The following is a 14,858-nucleotide window of genomic DNA, read 5'->3' on the forward strand; positions in this document are numbered from 1 at the left end:
CCCTAAACGACCTTAGAAGCAAAGGGCTGAGGAGATCCATCAGGCGCGGGGCAGCGGGCTCTGAACCGCTCCCGCGATCCTGGCCTCCTCTGCCACGCTCGAGTGTCGTCTGCCCCTCCCGGGGGGTGCTGGGCTCCGTGACTCACTTCTGATGAGCAGAGTGTGGCAGGGTGATGAGGGGGAGAGGACTCGGTCCTGTCTGGGGGACTCTCCCTGTCTCCTTGATTCTGTTAGCCCAGCCCACAGCCAGAAGCTGAGATGCTTAGTGATACGCTGAATGAAGCGTTGTGCGCGACCTCACAGGGAGAACCATGGATGACCCTGAGAGGAGTTAGAGGGGTGAGGAATGGGGAGACCCGTCAGGTTCACGGGCTGCGAGGCTGTGTCACTGGGTCTCACACCCTCCTTCAGCTGGGGCTGCACACCCAGCCTGTCCCCGCACAGGGGGGCGTCGGGCCCTTCTGTCTTCCTGGTCCTGTGGAAGTGGATGGTTTCATGCGAAGTTTATGTGGAAACTTGAAAGACCCTGAATATCCCAGGCCTCTAGGAGGGGGCTGGGGGGGGAGGAAGCAAATTTGGAGGACGTCCCCTCCGTGATGCCAGCACTTGAGTGACCACGACAGTGCTGTCTGACACCCTTGGTCCTGTGGTTTCAGAGACATTCCATCAGTGGACCGATCTCCACGTCCAAACCCCTGACGGCCCTCTCAGATAAGAGACCAAACTACGGGGAGATCCCTGTTCAAGGTACGTCTCGGGCACCATGTTTCACTGCTGTTGTTAGTTTTCTTCATCTGGCTCTTTTTCATTTGTTCTTGACATTATTTCCGCCACCCCGGTATACATCTGTGTCATAGGTTTACTGAGAAGGTGTCCTGTTTACAGATCGGGGAGTACTTACTAGTAGACACATCTTGGAATACGATGCTCCTGGTGTCGCCAAGGGCGACAGGAGTCTGCACATTGCTGGGCCCTGTTCTCACAGTGCTTCATGGGGCGTGTGCGGTTAGCCCCACTTTATAAACACAGACAATGAGGCTTCAGGCAGTTGAGCGTCTCAGGAACGCAGGCTCACGCAGTTACTGAGCGTTGGAGCCGGGCAGCCTGGCCCCCGTGCTCCGGGGCACCTGTGAAAGGAGTGGAGACTGAGAGCCGGGCCCGGGCAGTGCCGTCTGCACGGGCTCTCTGTGGCACCGCCGCTGGGCGTCGGGCCCTTCTCCTCCCCGCTGCCTCCTCGGGCGGGGCCGTGTTGGGGGGCCTCCTGCCTCCTGGGCTCGCACAGGTGTTGGGCGGGGCACAGTGGGGCCCAGGGCAGGCTGCTGCCACCACCCTGCAGGCTCGCTCTCCACCCCGGCTGCCGCCTCCACTTCACCCGTTGGTGGGACCCGAGGTCTCCCCTCCGCCCGGAAGGGCCCCCACCCAGGGAAGGCGTGTGGCGGTTTAAAGGCTCCCGGTGCATCCTGACCAGGGTCCCATCCTGGCCCCCGTCTGGGTCCCGGGTTGTGTGTGTGCCCACAGGTCCTGGGGCTGACCTCTTGATGCTGTTTCCTCATGTGAGTCAGGGGTCACGGGAACACCTCGCTCAGGGCCTTCTCTCCCCGGCTCACGATCCCCTGCGGTCAGCCTCGCCCCCTCCCCTGCCCCCTGAGTGGCCGTGGTCCACGGTGTCGGTGGCTGTGGGCCGTGTCTGGCCATGCCGAGCTCCCTCCCCTGACGCTCTTCTGGTTCCTTCATGCCGGCTCTGTGTGTGCTCCCGTCCCCCTGTTGGGCCCTTCCCCATGGCCTGTGAGGGGTACTTAGGGGCCCCCTCTCCTGTGTGTGTTCGCTCTGTAACTTGTTTATGGGGAAACCTTTTTAGCACCAGCAGTGTTTTTCAAATTTACCTGTTGATGAGTTTTACCTGAATCACTCGGTAAAATGTGGAATCCTGGGCCTTACCTCAGATGTGCTGACGTGGACTATCTGGGAAAGGGGCATGGACACTTCATTTCACAAGCACCCCAAGTGGCTCTTAGGACAGGACCAGCTTGGGGAACTGGGCAAAGATTGCTGTTGAGTTTCCCCGTGACCCTGGTTTTGTTGGTGGAAAATGGGTGTATCAGGTGTGTGGGCCACGGTTGTTGAGGACACAGACTGATGTGGTGAGTGTCCGGGGCTTTTCCTGGCTCCCTTCTGTTTATGTCCTGCTCACGGTCAGGTGATGGCGCCACAGGGCATGGGGATCTGCGGTCCCCCTGCGAGAGCTGCCCTCACTCTCCAGGTCTGTCTGCTCAGATGCCTCACTGGGCTTGGCTGAAACTGCAAATGCAGGGAGCAGGAAGCAGTTTCAGGTGACTTCTTACTGGAGAATTTGTTGGTAGTGTAGCCTTTTATCTTAAACACTCACTAGGGAAAGAAACCAGTTAAAAAACCAAGAACCACCAGCTGAGTCTCGGTCCTCGGAAGCCACCGAGGCTCTCCAGGCCGACTGAGCGGGGAGACCCGAGTGCTGCTGAGCCGAGTCCTCCGTCCTGGCGTGACTCAGACGGCACAGTCTGCCCTTGGCAGTCTGAAGAGTCCAGAAATTCGGAAGGCGCTGCCTCTGTTCTGCTGTGCTTAAATTGGGTAATTTGTTGGTTTTTCCAGTGAAATATGTTATAAAAGATGTAGCTTTTTTCTGTTTTTTTGTCATGCTTGTATGTCAGACACAGGAAAGTGTTTCAGACCAGAGGTCTTGTTCTAAGTAGACTTCTGTTGGTATGGTTGGCAGTTGAATTTGGTGGTCTGGGCCATAACAGGGGGGCCTTTGTAGACTGCATGTGAGCTAGTGTTTGTAGCCTGAGCAGGTACGTGGATCCCGGTAGTTGGGGGGGTCTTCACTGTCCCCTTGCACAGTGATCTTTAAGGTTCATGGTCAGGCGGAGACCTTGATTGGTCATGCAGACAGTTGGGGAGCTGGGGTTGCCCAGGGTTGGTGTGGCCTGAGGGTCATGTTGGTGTCATCAGCTCAGACGTCCAAGAAAGCTGACCGGTCCAAGGACAGTCTACCTTCTGCAAGGAAAGTCTTGCTGTGATCATCCCACTGAATTGTGTTACTTGGGGACAGAGATGTAAACCTTTTAAAAAATTCGGTATTTTGAAAAACTGATTTACGGTAAGGGTACATGTACCAAATGTCATACAAAGTTCAGAGGTTTCACTAGAAAGCCAAGTCTTTTAAGTTAGAAGAAAAAGAACCTTTTATTGAAAAGTTTCACAGCAATTTGCCTTCTCCAGAGGGTGGACCGAAGCCCGATTCTGGCCTAGCCCGAGCGGGGAGCTTCCCAGGAGAGGTTGAGAGAGAAACCACGCCCTCCTGTGTTTGCAGCCTAGTGTGCATCTGATCACTTCTGAAGGTGGTTCTTGGTGTTTGTCTTGATAAACCAAACTGTCTGCTGCTGCTAAGTCGCTTCAGTCGTGTCCGACTCTGTGCGACCCCATAGACGGCGGCCCACCAGGCTCCGCCGTCCCTGGGATTCTCCAGGCAAGAACACTGGAGTGGGTACCAGACTGTCTAGGCTGTCATATTTTCTCCAGCATATTATCATGAAACATTTCAAGCACGCAGAATAGTGGAAAGAAGTCACATATTTCTCTTGTCACAGGTGTTTCTTTTCTTTTGGCCCTGCCCTGTGGCATGCAGAATCTTAGTTCCTGGGTCCGGAATCGAACGTGTGTCCTGAGGGGGAGCGCAGAGTCTTACCCACTGGACCTCCAGGGAAGCCCTCGGCTCCTGGTTTTAAACCCACTGCGCTGCCTGTAAATTTGATGAGGAGGGTGGGTAGGAGTCTCTGTGCGGCTTCCTTCCTCCGCCTGCGCCCCAGCTCACCCCCGCGGGCGTGGCTCGGACAGCCGTGGGCCCACCCCGCGGCTCCCGCCTCTTCACCTCGCGCACCCACCACTTCCTGCTCCAGTCTCCTCAGCATTCTCGCCCCTCACTCTGTCCCCAGCATCTGCAGCAGCTCCGACCCCGGCCACCATGGCCTCCTGCCACCAGGTTGTCACCGTCTTGTCCGCTGGGTGCTGACAGAGCTGGGTGTCAGCTGGGGGTTCCCCGCTGTCCCTGGGACGCACCAACTGCCGGCGCCGGCGGCCCTGGGCGTCTCCCCGGCTCTCCGTGCGGCGTGAGCCCCTCGATTCCCTCGCGCATCTCCGCACGGGGACCCTCCTTTCTCTCACTGCTTGTCCACGTGGTCAGCAGTCTGCGAGTCTGCCCCTGACGAGCCTTGAGTCCGTGTATGTCTCCCTGGCACTGCCCGCGTCCAGGCCGCCCGCCCTCTGCCCTGCAGTCCGCTCATCACCTGCGTGCACCGCGCCCCGCCCCCTGCACCCCACCCCCCCTCGGACGGAAGGGTGTCCACCCAGGACACTGTCCCTGACGCCCCGCCCCCCAGGACACTGTCCCTCGACGCCCCGCCCCCAGGGGTGGGGCCGCTCTCCTCAGTCCCGCCCCCAGGGGTGGGGGCGCGCTCCTCAGCCCCGCCCTCGCAGCCCTGCTGGTCCGGGCGTTTCCTGGTGTCTGCTGAGCACTGAGGAAGCCCCTCTCCTGTGCCTGCGTAAAGGCTGCCAGTCACCCTTCTGCTCCCTGCAGCGTCGCTTCCCGGGGAGGCCTCCCCAGACTCTTCGGGCAGCTCACGGCCCCGGTGCTGCTGCTTTCCTGCGTCCCTCGCACGCGGTTGTCTTAAACGTCTGACTTCTGCCGTAGCCTCAGCTCCAGAGGGCAGGTCCTGCCTGCTTCCCTCCTTGCTCCAACCTCACGTGTTGCCCAGGGCCTGTGGTTTCTGTGTAACGCATGGGTTAAAGACAAGAGGGGCTCCGAGAACAGACCCGGTCACCGTTGCGTCTGCTGACTCCTGCCTTCCTCGTCTGCCTGACGCGCTGGACTGCCTTTCCGAAGCGGCGCGCTGGCAGTTCACGTGCGTCAGTGACCCATGCGGCAGACCAGAGGGTGTGTGCGTGCGGGGGCTGCGGCCGCCCCGCTGGGCCCGCTGGAAGGTGCCTCCTCAGAAGGGAGACGACTTGGGTCCTTGGACATGCAGTGAGCCGGCTGCGGCGGGTGGGCGGGCTTCCCTGCGCTGCGCCCCCGTTGGGTGCCTGGAGGCCCTCGCCCTTCACCGGTGCGTTGTTACCTGGTCTCACTGTCGTCTCCTGGGAGATGAAGCCTCTAGGATAGGACCCGTCTCGTAACTGAAGTGGGCACTTGGGCTCCATTTAAAATGTTGGCTCCTGTTTCCTAGGCTTCCCTGTTCTCTCAACTCTGCTTAGTCCGTCTTTGTGCACGATTTGTGCTTCTGTGAGGACGCGGGCAGCCACACGGGGTCAGGATTGAGGCCCTGCCCTGGGTGTGTCGGTTGAGGACGAGGAAGGGGTGGTGGCTCAGGGCGGTGTGAGTCCCCCTGCCCTGCCTTCCCTCCAGGGCGCTGTGTGGGCACGGGAAGTGCATGTCAGTGTGCGAGACACGCTGTCCTGGAGAGGCAGCTGACGCCCTGATAGCTGAGAGGGAGTGTGTGTTAGGCAGGCTGTTCTTACAGACGCGCGCGCGGGGCCCTTTGTGTCGGTCACTCTCCTTTCCCTTCCGAGTGTGTTGCTCTCAGAAGGGGTGAGCAGTCTTCATGCGGCCCCACCTGGCGCGTGGCCCAGGCACACGCAGCACGTCCGGCCCTCCTGTGCCTGTCCTCCCAGCCTGACTGCAGCGGCGCCGGGCTCAGAGGTGTGCTGGCCTGGGTCTGGGGTGCCCACTGTGGGAAGCAGGTGCCGGGGAAGGGGTCTTGGAGCTTGGCCCCAGGGCAGTGACATGGCCGGGCCAGGAGGCAGGGGAGCTGCTGCCCCAGGGGACTCCAGAGTCCCCCGACCGGGCCTGGTGTAGCAGGGGGGGCGGACAGGTGGGGTGCGGACTGCCTCTGTCCTCCCTGGGGGTCCTTGCTGCCCCCAGACTGATGTTCACACAGCAGCCACACCACCCCCAGAGCCGTCCCCCGCAGCCCTCTCTGCTCTCCAGCGGCCCCGAGGTTCGGCAGCGCTGAGACTGTGGCCCCCGACCTCTGCAGTCAGGGCTGAGCTGGGCTGAGTGTCCCAGCAGCACAGCCGGCCAGATAGTCTCGTCAGCGCTGCTGAAGGCTTCCCATCGCCCGAGTCGTGGTGGGTGGCCTCTCCCTCTGGCTTGATGACCCTGACTCGTCCTGTACTCCCGTGTTCGCCCTGACTCATCTCTGGCCATGGACTTGTGTGCCCCCACCCCCGCCCCCCTGCCACACACACACTGTAGGCTCACAGGGCACGGTGTGGACTGAGTGCCTTTAGGCCTTGATGCGGCAGAGTGTCTTGGGCTTCTGGTTGAATTGCATCAGACGGAAGTAGCTCTCAGTAGTTTGGAAGCGTTGGTCCGCACTGAATGTCTCATCCCTGGAAATACAAGTGAATGAAATGGCCCTTGTCGGCGGGAGGTGTCTGTACTGGGGACTCTGGGAGCCGTCAAGGGGCCTGGACGGGAAGGAGGGACAAGCCTCTCCTCTGGGCGAGAGGAGAGCTGCCTGCTCCCTGTGCCCTTGAAGTTCGGGGTCAGGTCTCCTCACTGTGGCACTTTCCACCCTGTGCAGAGCATCTGCTGAGAACGTCTTCGACCAGCCGACCTGCTTCTCTGCCGAGAGTACCTGCCATGGAGAGCGCAAAGACCATCTCAGGTAGTGCCTTTCACCTGAGACGTCCTTGAGAGATGTGTCAGGAAGGTCTGCTGGTGGAACTGAGTACCTTCTCTTTGGGCTCGTTTAACCTCACCTTCCTCTTTAATTGATTGTTTTTCACTCTGAATTTCCCCATTGTATCTTACAGATTTCATAGAAATCATATTTCTTGGCCCTGACTTCAAAAATAAAAAAAAAGAGCTAGATAGTTCCATTCACTTAACAAATGTGGGATCTTCCCAACCCAGTGATTGAACCCAGGTCTCCCGCATTGCAGGCGGATTCTTTACCAGCTGAGCCACCACGGAAGCCCAAGGATACCGGCATGGGTAGCCCATCCCTTCTCCAGCAGGTCCTCCCCACCCAGGAAATGAACCGGGGTCTCCTGCGTTGCAGGCGGATTCTTCACAGCTGAGCTATCAGAGAAGCCGTAGTCACGGGGGGCCGGGATCTTTGCCCCAGCGTGTGCTGTGACTGCTGTGGAGGTTGTTTCCCAGCACACAGAGATGCGCTGAGGCCGGCGTCGGCCTTGTGAGGGGCCGCGTCACGGCGCTGTGTCTGATGGCCTTGGCGTGCTGATTTCCTTGAGTTGACATTTCCGTTTGTCACCGTCCTTGTTATTTTCCCTCTGTGACTTGCTTTTAACCCTCAATAGCTCAACTAGAAGTTGGACCAGCAAAGGAGAGGTTTTTCACCCCTGCCTCCTGTGGGCAGCATCCCACTTGGATGGGAATTTCAGTTGGTAGTTTTAGGACTCCTTCGCTGAGTGGAAAGTCCAACCAGAATCTCTCCTGCAGAGCCGAGGCCCAGAGCCTTTCCTGTCACAGGGTTCTTCCCATTCTTTCTTAGTCTGTTTCCTTTGCTTTCTGTGAAATTACAAAGGTTTCTCACCCCCTTTCCTAGCACAGCGCTTGAAAGAAACTTTAGTTTTATACAGAGATTTGACAGTGGAAGACAAAGGCAGAATGATTATAAAACTCTGTCGGTTACGCAAGTGCATCCTTTTACTAAGACCTTATTGTAGGAGAAAGCGTGTCTCCTCCGAGCCGTGGGACCCATCACTGAGCAGATGCAGAGGTGCCGGCCCTCCGCAGCCAGGAGGTGCCAGCCGGCCGGCCGGGGAGGCGGCTGGTGCGGGCAGGCCTGCGTCCCAGCCAGTCCGGCCTGGCAGCGCAGCAGCTCCCACTCCCGCGCCTGCGGAGGCAGCCCGTCCGGGGTCAGGGCCTGGTCTCGCGTCTCCCAGCCCTCGCGCTCGGCCCAGCGCTGTGAGCCCCCGCTGGTCCCCTGCGCCTTGGACAGAAAGCCGCCTCCCCTGTGGCCCCCTTCTCAGGGGCTGCTTCCACCTCCAGTTCTCAGGGCTTTGTGAGCCCACCACGGTGCGTGCCTGACTCTGTCGGACTCTCCAAGTAGGACTTTCCTGATGCTTCTTGCTTCTCAGTAGTTGACTTGATGTCTTTTGCTTTTCCATCTCATTGATTCCTGTTTTTGTAAAATTTGGCCTGACCCCAAATTACGCGTGGCCCCTATCTTTCCTTTTTGTCTCTTCAGTGTTTCTGGCCAAGTTCAGAAGGGTTTTGTTGATTGTAGTTGAGAGCAAGTGTTTTTGGTTTTGGTCGTGTTTGTGATTGAACCAGGTTTGCTGGGACTCACGGTGGGCCAGGTGTGTGCTGGGATGTGGGCTTCTGTGCACACTTCAACTGCTGTACCTTTTTTTTTTTTTTTTAAACAGTTTTTTAAAGTAAAAAAATACAATCCTTTCACATTATCAGTCAGATAAAGACAATGTTAGTTTTTCCTCCTGTGTGGTAGTTTCTGGCCTTCCCTCGTGGCTCAGAAGGTAAAGAATCTGCCTGCAATGCGGGTGAGACCCGAGTCTGACCCCTGGAGAAGGGACTGGCAGCCCACTCCCGTGTTCTCGCCTGGAGAATGCCATGCACAGAGGAGCCTGGAGGGCTGTGGTCCATGGGGTCCAAGAGTCAGGCCTGACGGAGTAACACACAGGATCTCTGCTCTGTGGGGACCTGCTGAACGAGACATCTCAAGAGCTCCGTGTGAACTGCTTCTGCTCTGACCCGCAGTGTCCAGGCGGAGCAGCGAGGAGATGAAGCGTGAAGTGTCAGCCCCCGAGGGCGCGTCGCCCGCCGCGCTCATGGCCATGGGGGCCGCCTCGCCGCAGCTGCCGCTCTCCTCCTCGCCCACGGCCTCCGTGACCCCCACCGCCCGCAGCCGCATCAGGTAGAGGGCGCTTCTGCGGGGGCACCCCCCTCGGGCCACCCTGGGCCGTTGGGGAGTGAATGATCGGGTTGTGAAATAAGGGCGTTCAGCCCTGGTGTGGGTTCTCCCTGGGCCAAGTGTTTTCTGATCCACTCTTCTATGCCCAGAGTGGAGAAAGATGATGAAAAGTACAAAAGTAAAGCAAAGTTACAGAAATAATTATTTCCCCCAAGCAGTTGGTGTTTTTATTTTTGTTTTTTTGTGGGTTAGTGACACTTGAACACCGTGTGTGGGTGGAGTGCAGGGGAGGCTGGAGGCGGGGACCTCGAGCGAGGCCTTCAGGGCCGGGGCTGGGGAAGGAGGGCAGGTGCTGGCAGGCTGAGGCTCAGTGAACGTGGAAGCTGAACACGAAGAGGGCGGCGGCAGTGGTTTTGGAGCTTTCCTGTTTATTGACCTACAGGTCTGAACAAAAGTGGACTATCTGGACTCTAAAACTCAGATTATACCCTCAGGTTTAACACCCTGCTTCTCAGGGACCGACCTCTTAGAAGAGCGGCCCCGGACACAGTGAGCAGCAGGGGCACCCATCTCTCTGGCTGAGCGAGGGGTGTGCTGTCCACGTGGGCCGTGTCTAGTGCCCCCAGGCGGGGCGCCCACTGTTGCTGGCCCCTCTGCGAGAAGCCGCGCGCCTCCCCAGGGCCTCTCTGGGCCTTGGCTTCCTTGTCTGACAGCGAAGTTACAGGAGACGACCCCTCAGGCTCGGAGGCTCCCTCCTGCAGCTTCTCATTGTGCCCGTGGACCGCGCTGGGCATTGGTGCTGTTTTAGGCTGTCTCTGTAGCAGAACGGCTGTGTGAGCTGGAGGAAGCCTTTCACAGTGATTCTGGCAGTTCTTTCTGTTTGTCTCTTGGCTTGCTGTTTTGTTTTGTTCACATCTCACCTTTATCTTCATTCTCGTTTCCTGTGTTCGGTGCTGTTGTGACAAACCGCTCTGAGCCCTTTCAGCTAGAATAGGAATATGGTGAGCCAGCACACGCATAAAAGTGTCATTCTTCAAGACAGGGGTCTGACTGCAGGTGGGAGTATTTTTGTATTTTACTTTTGGTTCTAAAATAAACACAAATTGGTGCTATTTCAATGCACCTCTCGACGGAAAAAGCTTCGTTCTTTATGCGTGCCCTGATGTCCTCCCATCCTTTGTGGGGTGAATACAGACAGAAGGGCACTGCGCCACCTGTGACGTCCGGGACACTGACCAGACTGTTAGGTGTGCGGTTGTGGGGCTGGAATCTGCTGTCAGGGACGGCTTGTTCTGCAGAGCTCACTCTCCGCGGGCTCCTGTGTTCTGTCCTGCTCCTGGAGTGGTCCCTGGAAGGAAGGATTGGTGCTGGAGGGGTCGAGTTTGGGTCTCCCTTGCTCCATCGCCATGCTGGCCACAGTCTTTAGATTCAGTCTCTGGTCTGGGGCAGGATGTTATTCTGCCTCCTGACAGTGCCCTGAAGTACCCCACATAGAATCTTCGGGGATGACCCCTGTGTAGCTGTTGATTCTTCCCCCAGCTTCAGTGTTATGTCCGTCCCGTACTACACGATGACGTTCCCTGAGGGGCGGGCCCTGTATTGCTCACTGCCTAGCACCTGCATATGGATGGCCTGACACGGTGGTGCTTCGTAAAGAGGTGCCGTGTGATGAGTTTACAGAAAAACTCTATTTTTTGTGCAAGGTAAAATGCTAACTACTTGCAGTCAATAAAGAATGTGCAATTTGGCAGTAAAGGCGTTTGAGACGTGCTGCGGGTGTGGTTTGTGCTTAATGCGCTTTAGTTGTATCTGCTTCCCCAGTTGTGTGCTCTCTGAAGGCAGGAGTGATCCTTCAGCTGGGTTAACCCTGTCCTTTATGATTGTAGCCAGTGCTTTAAAGCAAAGGTGAAGTGGCCGAGGACGTAGAGTTTGCGTGAAATGAAAGGTAGCGACGAGGAAGGCCGAGGCGCGAGGGGAAGGCACCGTGGCGGCTCTCGCACGTGCCGGCGCGGCCGCTGCGCTGAGTGTCCCGGGCCGTGTCGCACTGGCCCTGCGCAGTTCCCCTGTGGGTGGCGAGCAGGGCCTCCCTTCAGGCGACTGAGCCCCACACGGCGGTGGGGCTGCGGGGCCCATAAGTGTTGACAGCAGTCAGGCAAGTGCAGGTGCGTCTGGCCGTTGGCCGCCTCCGAGGCTGCGTTTGTCCTGTTTTTGTTGGATTTCTGGCTTGGAAGGGTGCTCTGATAAGGAACACTAGTTGAAATGTTTCTTCTCTCCACTTCCCAGGGAAGAAAGGAAGGATCCTCTGTCGGCCTTGGCAAGAGAATATGGGGGGTCCAAGAGGAACGCCTTGCTGAAGTGGTGTCAGAAGAAAACCGAGGGCTATCAGGTAACCGTGGTCCTTCCGTCCAGGGCAGCTGAGCAGCGAGACCCCCGGACGTGATGGGGTCCCGGGAGAAATAGCGCCTTCCCTTCCAGAGCGGCGGACCACCACGCTGCCCCTGTTCAGCTGCGGCAGCAGTTCTCATCCAAGCCCCTCCTGGATGAGCGCTTTGTGGAGGCCTCACCTGGACTAAGAGTGAAAACATATTTTCCTTTAAATTAGGATGTTGCTTGTCAGGTTTAAAGTCTTCGCTCCGCCGAGTTGTTCCTCTCAGCGTTCCCCTTCGCTGTGTGGTCTCTGCCCGTGTCACCTCACAGCCAGGCTCTTCTGTCGCCTGCCCTTCCGGGGGTTAGGTTCGGGGGACAGAAGAGTGATGCAGTTACTCGCACGGCTCTTTTCCAGTAGAGGCCGCTGCAAGGCGCTGAGCGCGGCTGCCCTGGCTGTGCCGCAGACCTTGTTGTCTGTCTGGTTTATATACAGTGGTTCGTACCTGCTGATCCCACGCTCCTGACTCATCCCCCTCCACCACCGTCCTGTCTGGGAACCATGTTTGTCTTCTACGTCTGTTAGTCTGTTTCTGTTTTGTAAATAAGTTCATTTGTATAATTTTTTTAGATTCCACCCATAAGTGATAGCATAAATTGTTTTTCTCTGGCTTTCTTCACTTAATATGATAATCTCTCTGCCCGTCCACATGGCTGCAAATAGCATTATTTCATTCTTTTTTATGGCTGAGTAGTAGTCCATCGTAATATTTATACACTACGTCTGTATCCATTCATCTGTCAATGGATGTTGAGGTTTCTTCCGAGACATTGTGCTGAATGAAACGACCAACACTCAGAAGTACAAATCTTCTATGATTCCACTTATATGAAGTCCCTAAAATAGATTCATGGTGACTGAAAGTAGAATGGTGGTTGCCAGGGGCTTGGTGTCATTGTTTAAATGGGGCAGTCATTGTTTAAAGAGTACAGAGTTGCCATCATGCTTGAAGAAAGTTCTGGAAATGCATGCTGGTGATGGTTGTACAATAGTATGAGTGAATGTACTTAATGCCACTGAACTGTCCACTTATAAAACCATCATTTAGCAGAATAAGCAAAGCAGTAAATGATTGGGATACAGCCTGATAGAAAAACCTAGCCAAGGACACGAGACCCAAACCAGATACAATATTCATAAACTGTATGCTAATCAGGCCTGTGAGACATCTCTTACACACTATCCATCAATAGCAAAATACACATTCTTCTCAGGTACCCATGGAGCATTCAGGATAGGCTGTGTGCTGAGTAATAAAACAAACGTCAATACATTTTACAAGATTGAGATTATACAAAGTATCTCTTCTGATCACAGTTGAATGAAGTTAGAAATTAATAGTGGAAGAAATGTTCACACCATGACCTAACAACACTGTGGGAGATGTTGAAAAGGAGCTGTTAGGGAATTTCTAGCTGTGAACACCTACCTTTAGAAAGAAGAAAAATCTCCAGTCAGTGATCTAACCTTCTACCTGAAGAAAGTAGAAAAGGAAGAACAAACTCAGCCTAAAGCAGTCAGAGGAAGGAAATTATAAAGATTAGAGCAGAAATAACAGAAATAGAATCAGCAGAGAAGATAATTGACACCAGCAGTTGGTTCTTTGACGGGCTCAGCTCATGCCCGGATTGACAAAGACGAGAAAGAGGAGGCTGAGATTCCTAGACTCTGGAGTAAAAGCGAGGACTTTACTAAATGACCCTATAGAAATGAAAAGGATTAAAGGGAATGTTGTGAACAGTACACCAACGAATTACTTAACCTTGATGATTTTGATTCCTTGCAATTATACAAACTATAAAAAACTGACTCAAGAAGAAAGAAAATCTGAATAGACCTATCGCAACTAAAGAAACAGAATTAGTAATCAAAACAATTTCAACAAAGAAAAGCCCAGGACCAGATGGCTTCCTTGGTAAATTTTACCAAATGTTTACAAAGAATTAACAGCCGACTTTCTCAGACTCTTCCAAAAATGGAATGGAGGACATGTCCTTATTCATTCTGTGAGGCCAGTATTACCCTGATTAACAAAGCCAGAAGAAGACATCACAAGTAAAGAAAACTACAGACCAATATTTCTTATGCAAACGTCCTCAATAAAATACTGACAGAGTCCAGCAGCAAATATAAGGACTTGCGCACCGTGACTGAGTTTGATTTATCCCAGGAATGCAAAGTTGGTTCAACATATGAAAATTAAAAGTAACACACCATGTCGTGGAATAAAAGGGAAAAACCACAGAATCATCTCAGTGGGTGCAGAAAAAGTACTCGACAAAATGCAAAACCCATTCATGGTGAAAACACTCACCAAGCCAGTACTAGAAGGGTGCTGTCTCCAGCTGCCCCAGGGCGTCTGGAAACCCTGGGCTGCCGTCACGGTCACTGGTGAGCATGAGCAGGAAGCACAGCCCCTCACCGTCTCTTCTCGACGTTTACTGCACGTTCCCTCTGGGGCAGCGGGGTGCGAGAAAGGGAGGAAAGGCATTGGAAAGGAAAAGGTAAGACTGTGTCTGTGTGCAGACGACCTGAATGCTGCCTAGCAAACCTCTGGGAAGTCACATAAGAACCGGTGGAGCTAGTGAACAAATCCAGCCGTTACAGGATACACTTTAGTTCAGTCGCTCACCGTGTCCCGACTCTTTGCGACCCCATGGACTGCAGCACGCCAGGCCTCCCTGTCCATCACCAGCTCCCGGAGTCTACGCAAACTCGTGTCCATTGAGTCGGGGATGCCATCCAACCATCTCATCCTCTGTCGTCCCCTTCTCCTCCCGCCTTCAATCTTTCCCAGCATCAGGGTCTTTTCAGATAAGTCAGTTCTTCGCATCAGGTGGCCAAAGTATTGGAGTTTCAGCTTCAGCATCAGTCCTTCCAGTGAATGATCAGGACTGATTTCCTTTAGGAATGACTGGTTTGACCTCCTTGCAGTCCTATAAAAATTATCTGCGTTTCTCTATACTAGCAATGAAAACTGAAAATGAACTTCAGAATTTCCATTTATAGTAGCATCATAAAGAATAATGTATCTGGGGAACTTCCTTGGTGGTCCAGTGGTTAAGACTCTGCACTCCCACTGCAGGGGATATAGGTTTGATCCCTGGCCGGGGAACTAAGATCCCACATGCCTCTGGAGAAAAACATGGCTCAGAAGGACACATATGCCTCAGTGTTCACTGCAGTGCTGTGTATAATTGCCGAGACATGGAGGCAACCTAGATGTCCATCAACAGACAAGTGGGCGAAGAAGTGTGGTATGTGTATACAACGGAATGTTACTCAGCCATTAAAACGAATGAAATAATGCCATTTGCCGCAACTTGGATGGACCTGGAGATTATCATACTTAGTAAGTCAGAAAAAGACAAATATGGTATCACTTACATGTAGAATCTAAAAAAAATCACACAAGTGAACTTATTACAAACCAGAAATGGACTCGCAGACTTGGAGAAAGAACCAGTGGTTACCGGGGGGAGGGGAAGGGCGGGGGTGGAGCA

The 14,858-nt window shown here is 54.8% G+C and overlaps 1 protein-coding gene across 4 annotated transcripts in view; it reads left to right on the forward strand.

Annotated features, from left to right (window-relative positions):
* SPECC1L (sperm antigen with calponin homology and coiled-coil domains 1 like) overlaps nucleotides 1-14,858 on the forward strand; it is an 86,139-nt gene that overhangs the window by 51,944 nt on the left and 19,337 nt on the right. For all 4 annotated transcript variants that reach the window (XM_043901160.1, XM_043901161.1, XM_043901159.1 and 1 more), the window contains 4 exons: nucleotides 657-747; nucleotides 6,615-6,698; nucleotides 8,777-8,933; nucleotides 11,214-11,316. In XM_043901160.1, coding sequence (XP_043757095.1) covers nucleotides 657-747; nucleotides 6,615-6,698; nucleotides 8,777-8,933; nucleotides 11,214-11,316 — 435 coding nt within the window. The remainder of the gene's footprint in view (nucleotides 1-656; nucleotides 748-6,614; nucleotides 6,699-8,776; nucleotides 8,934-11,213; nucleotides 11,317-14,858) is intronic.

The sequence above is a fragment of the Cervus elaphus genome, chromosome 5 (assembly GCF_910594005.1).
Source record: "Cervus elaphus chromosome 5, mCerEla1.1, whole genome shotgun sequence".
Classification (NCBI taxonomy): Eukaryota; Metazoa; Chordata; class Mammalia; order Artiodactyla; family Cervidae; genus Cervus; species Cervus elaphus.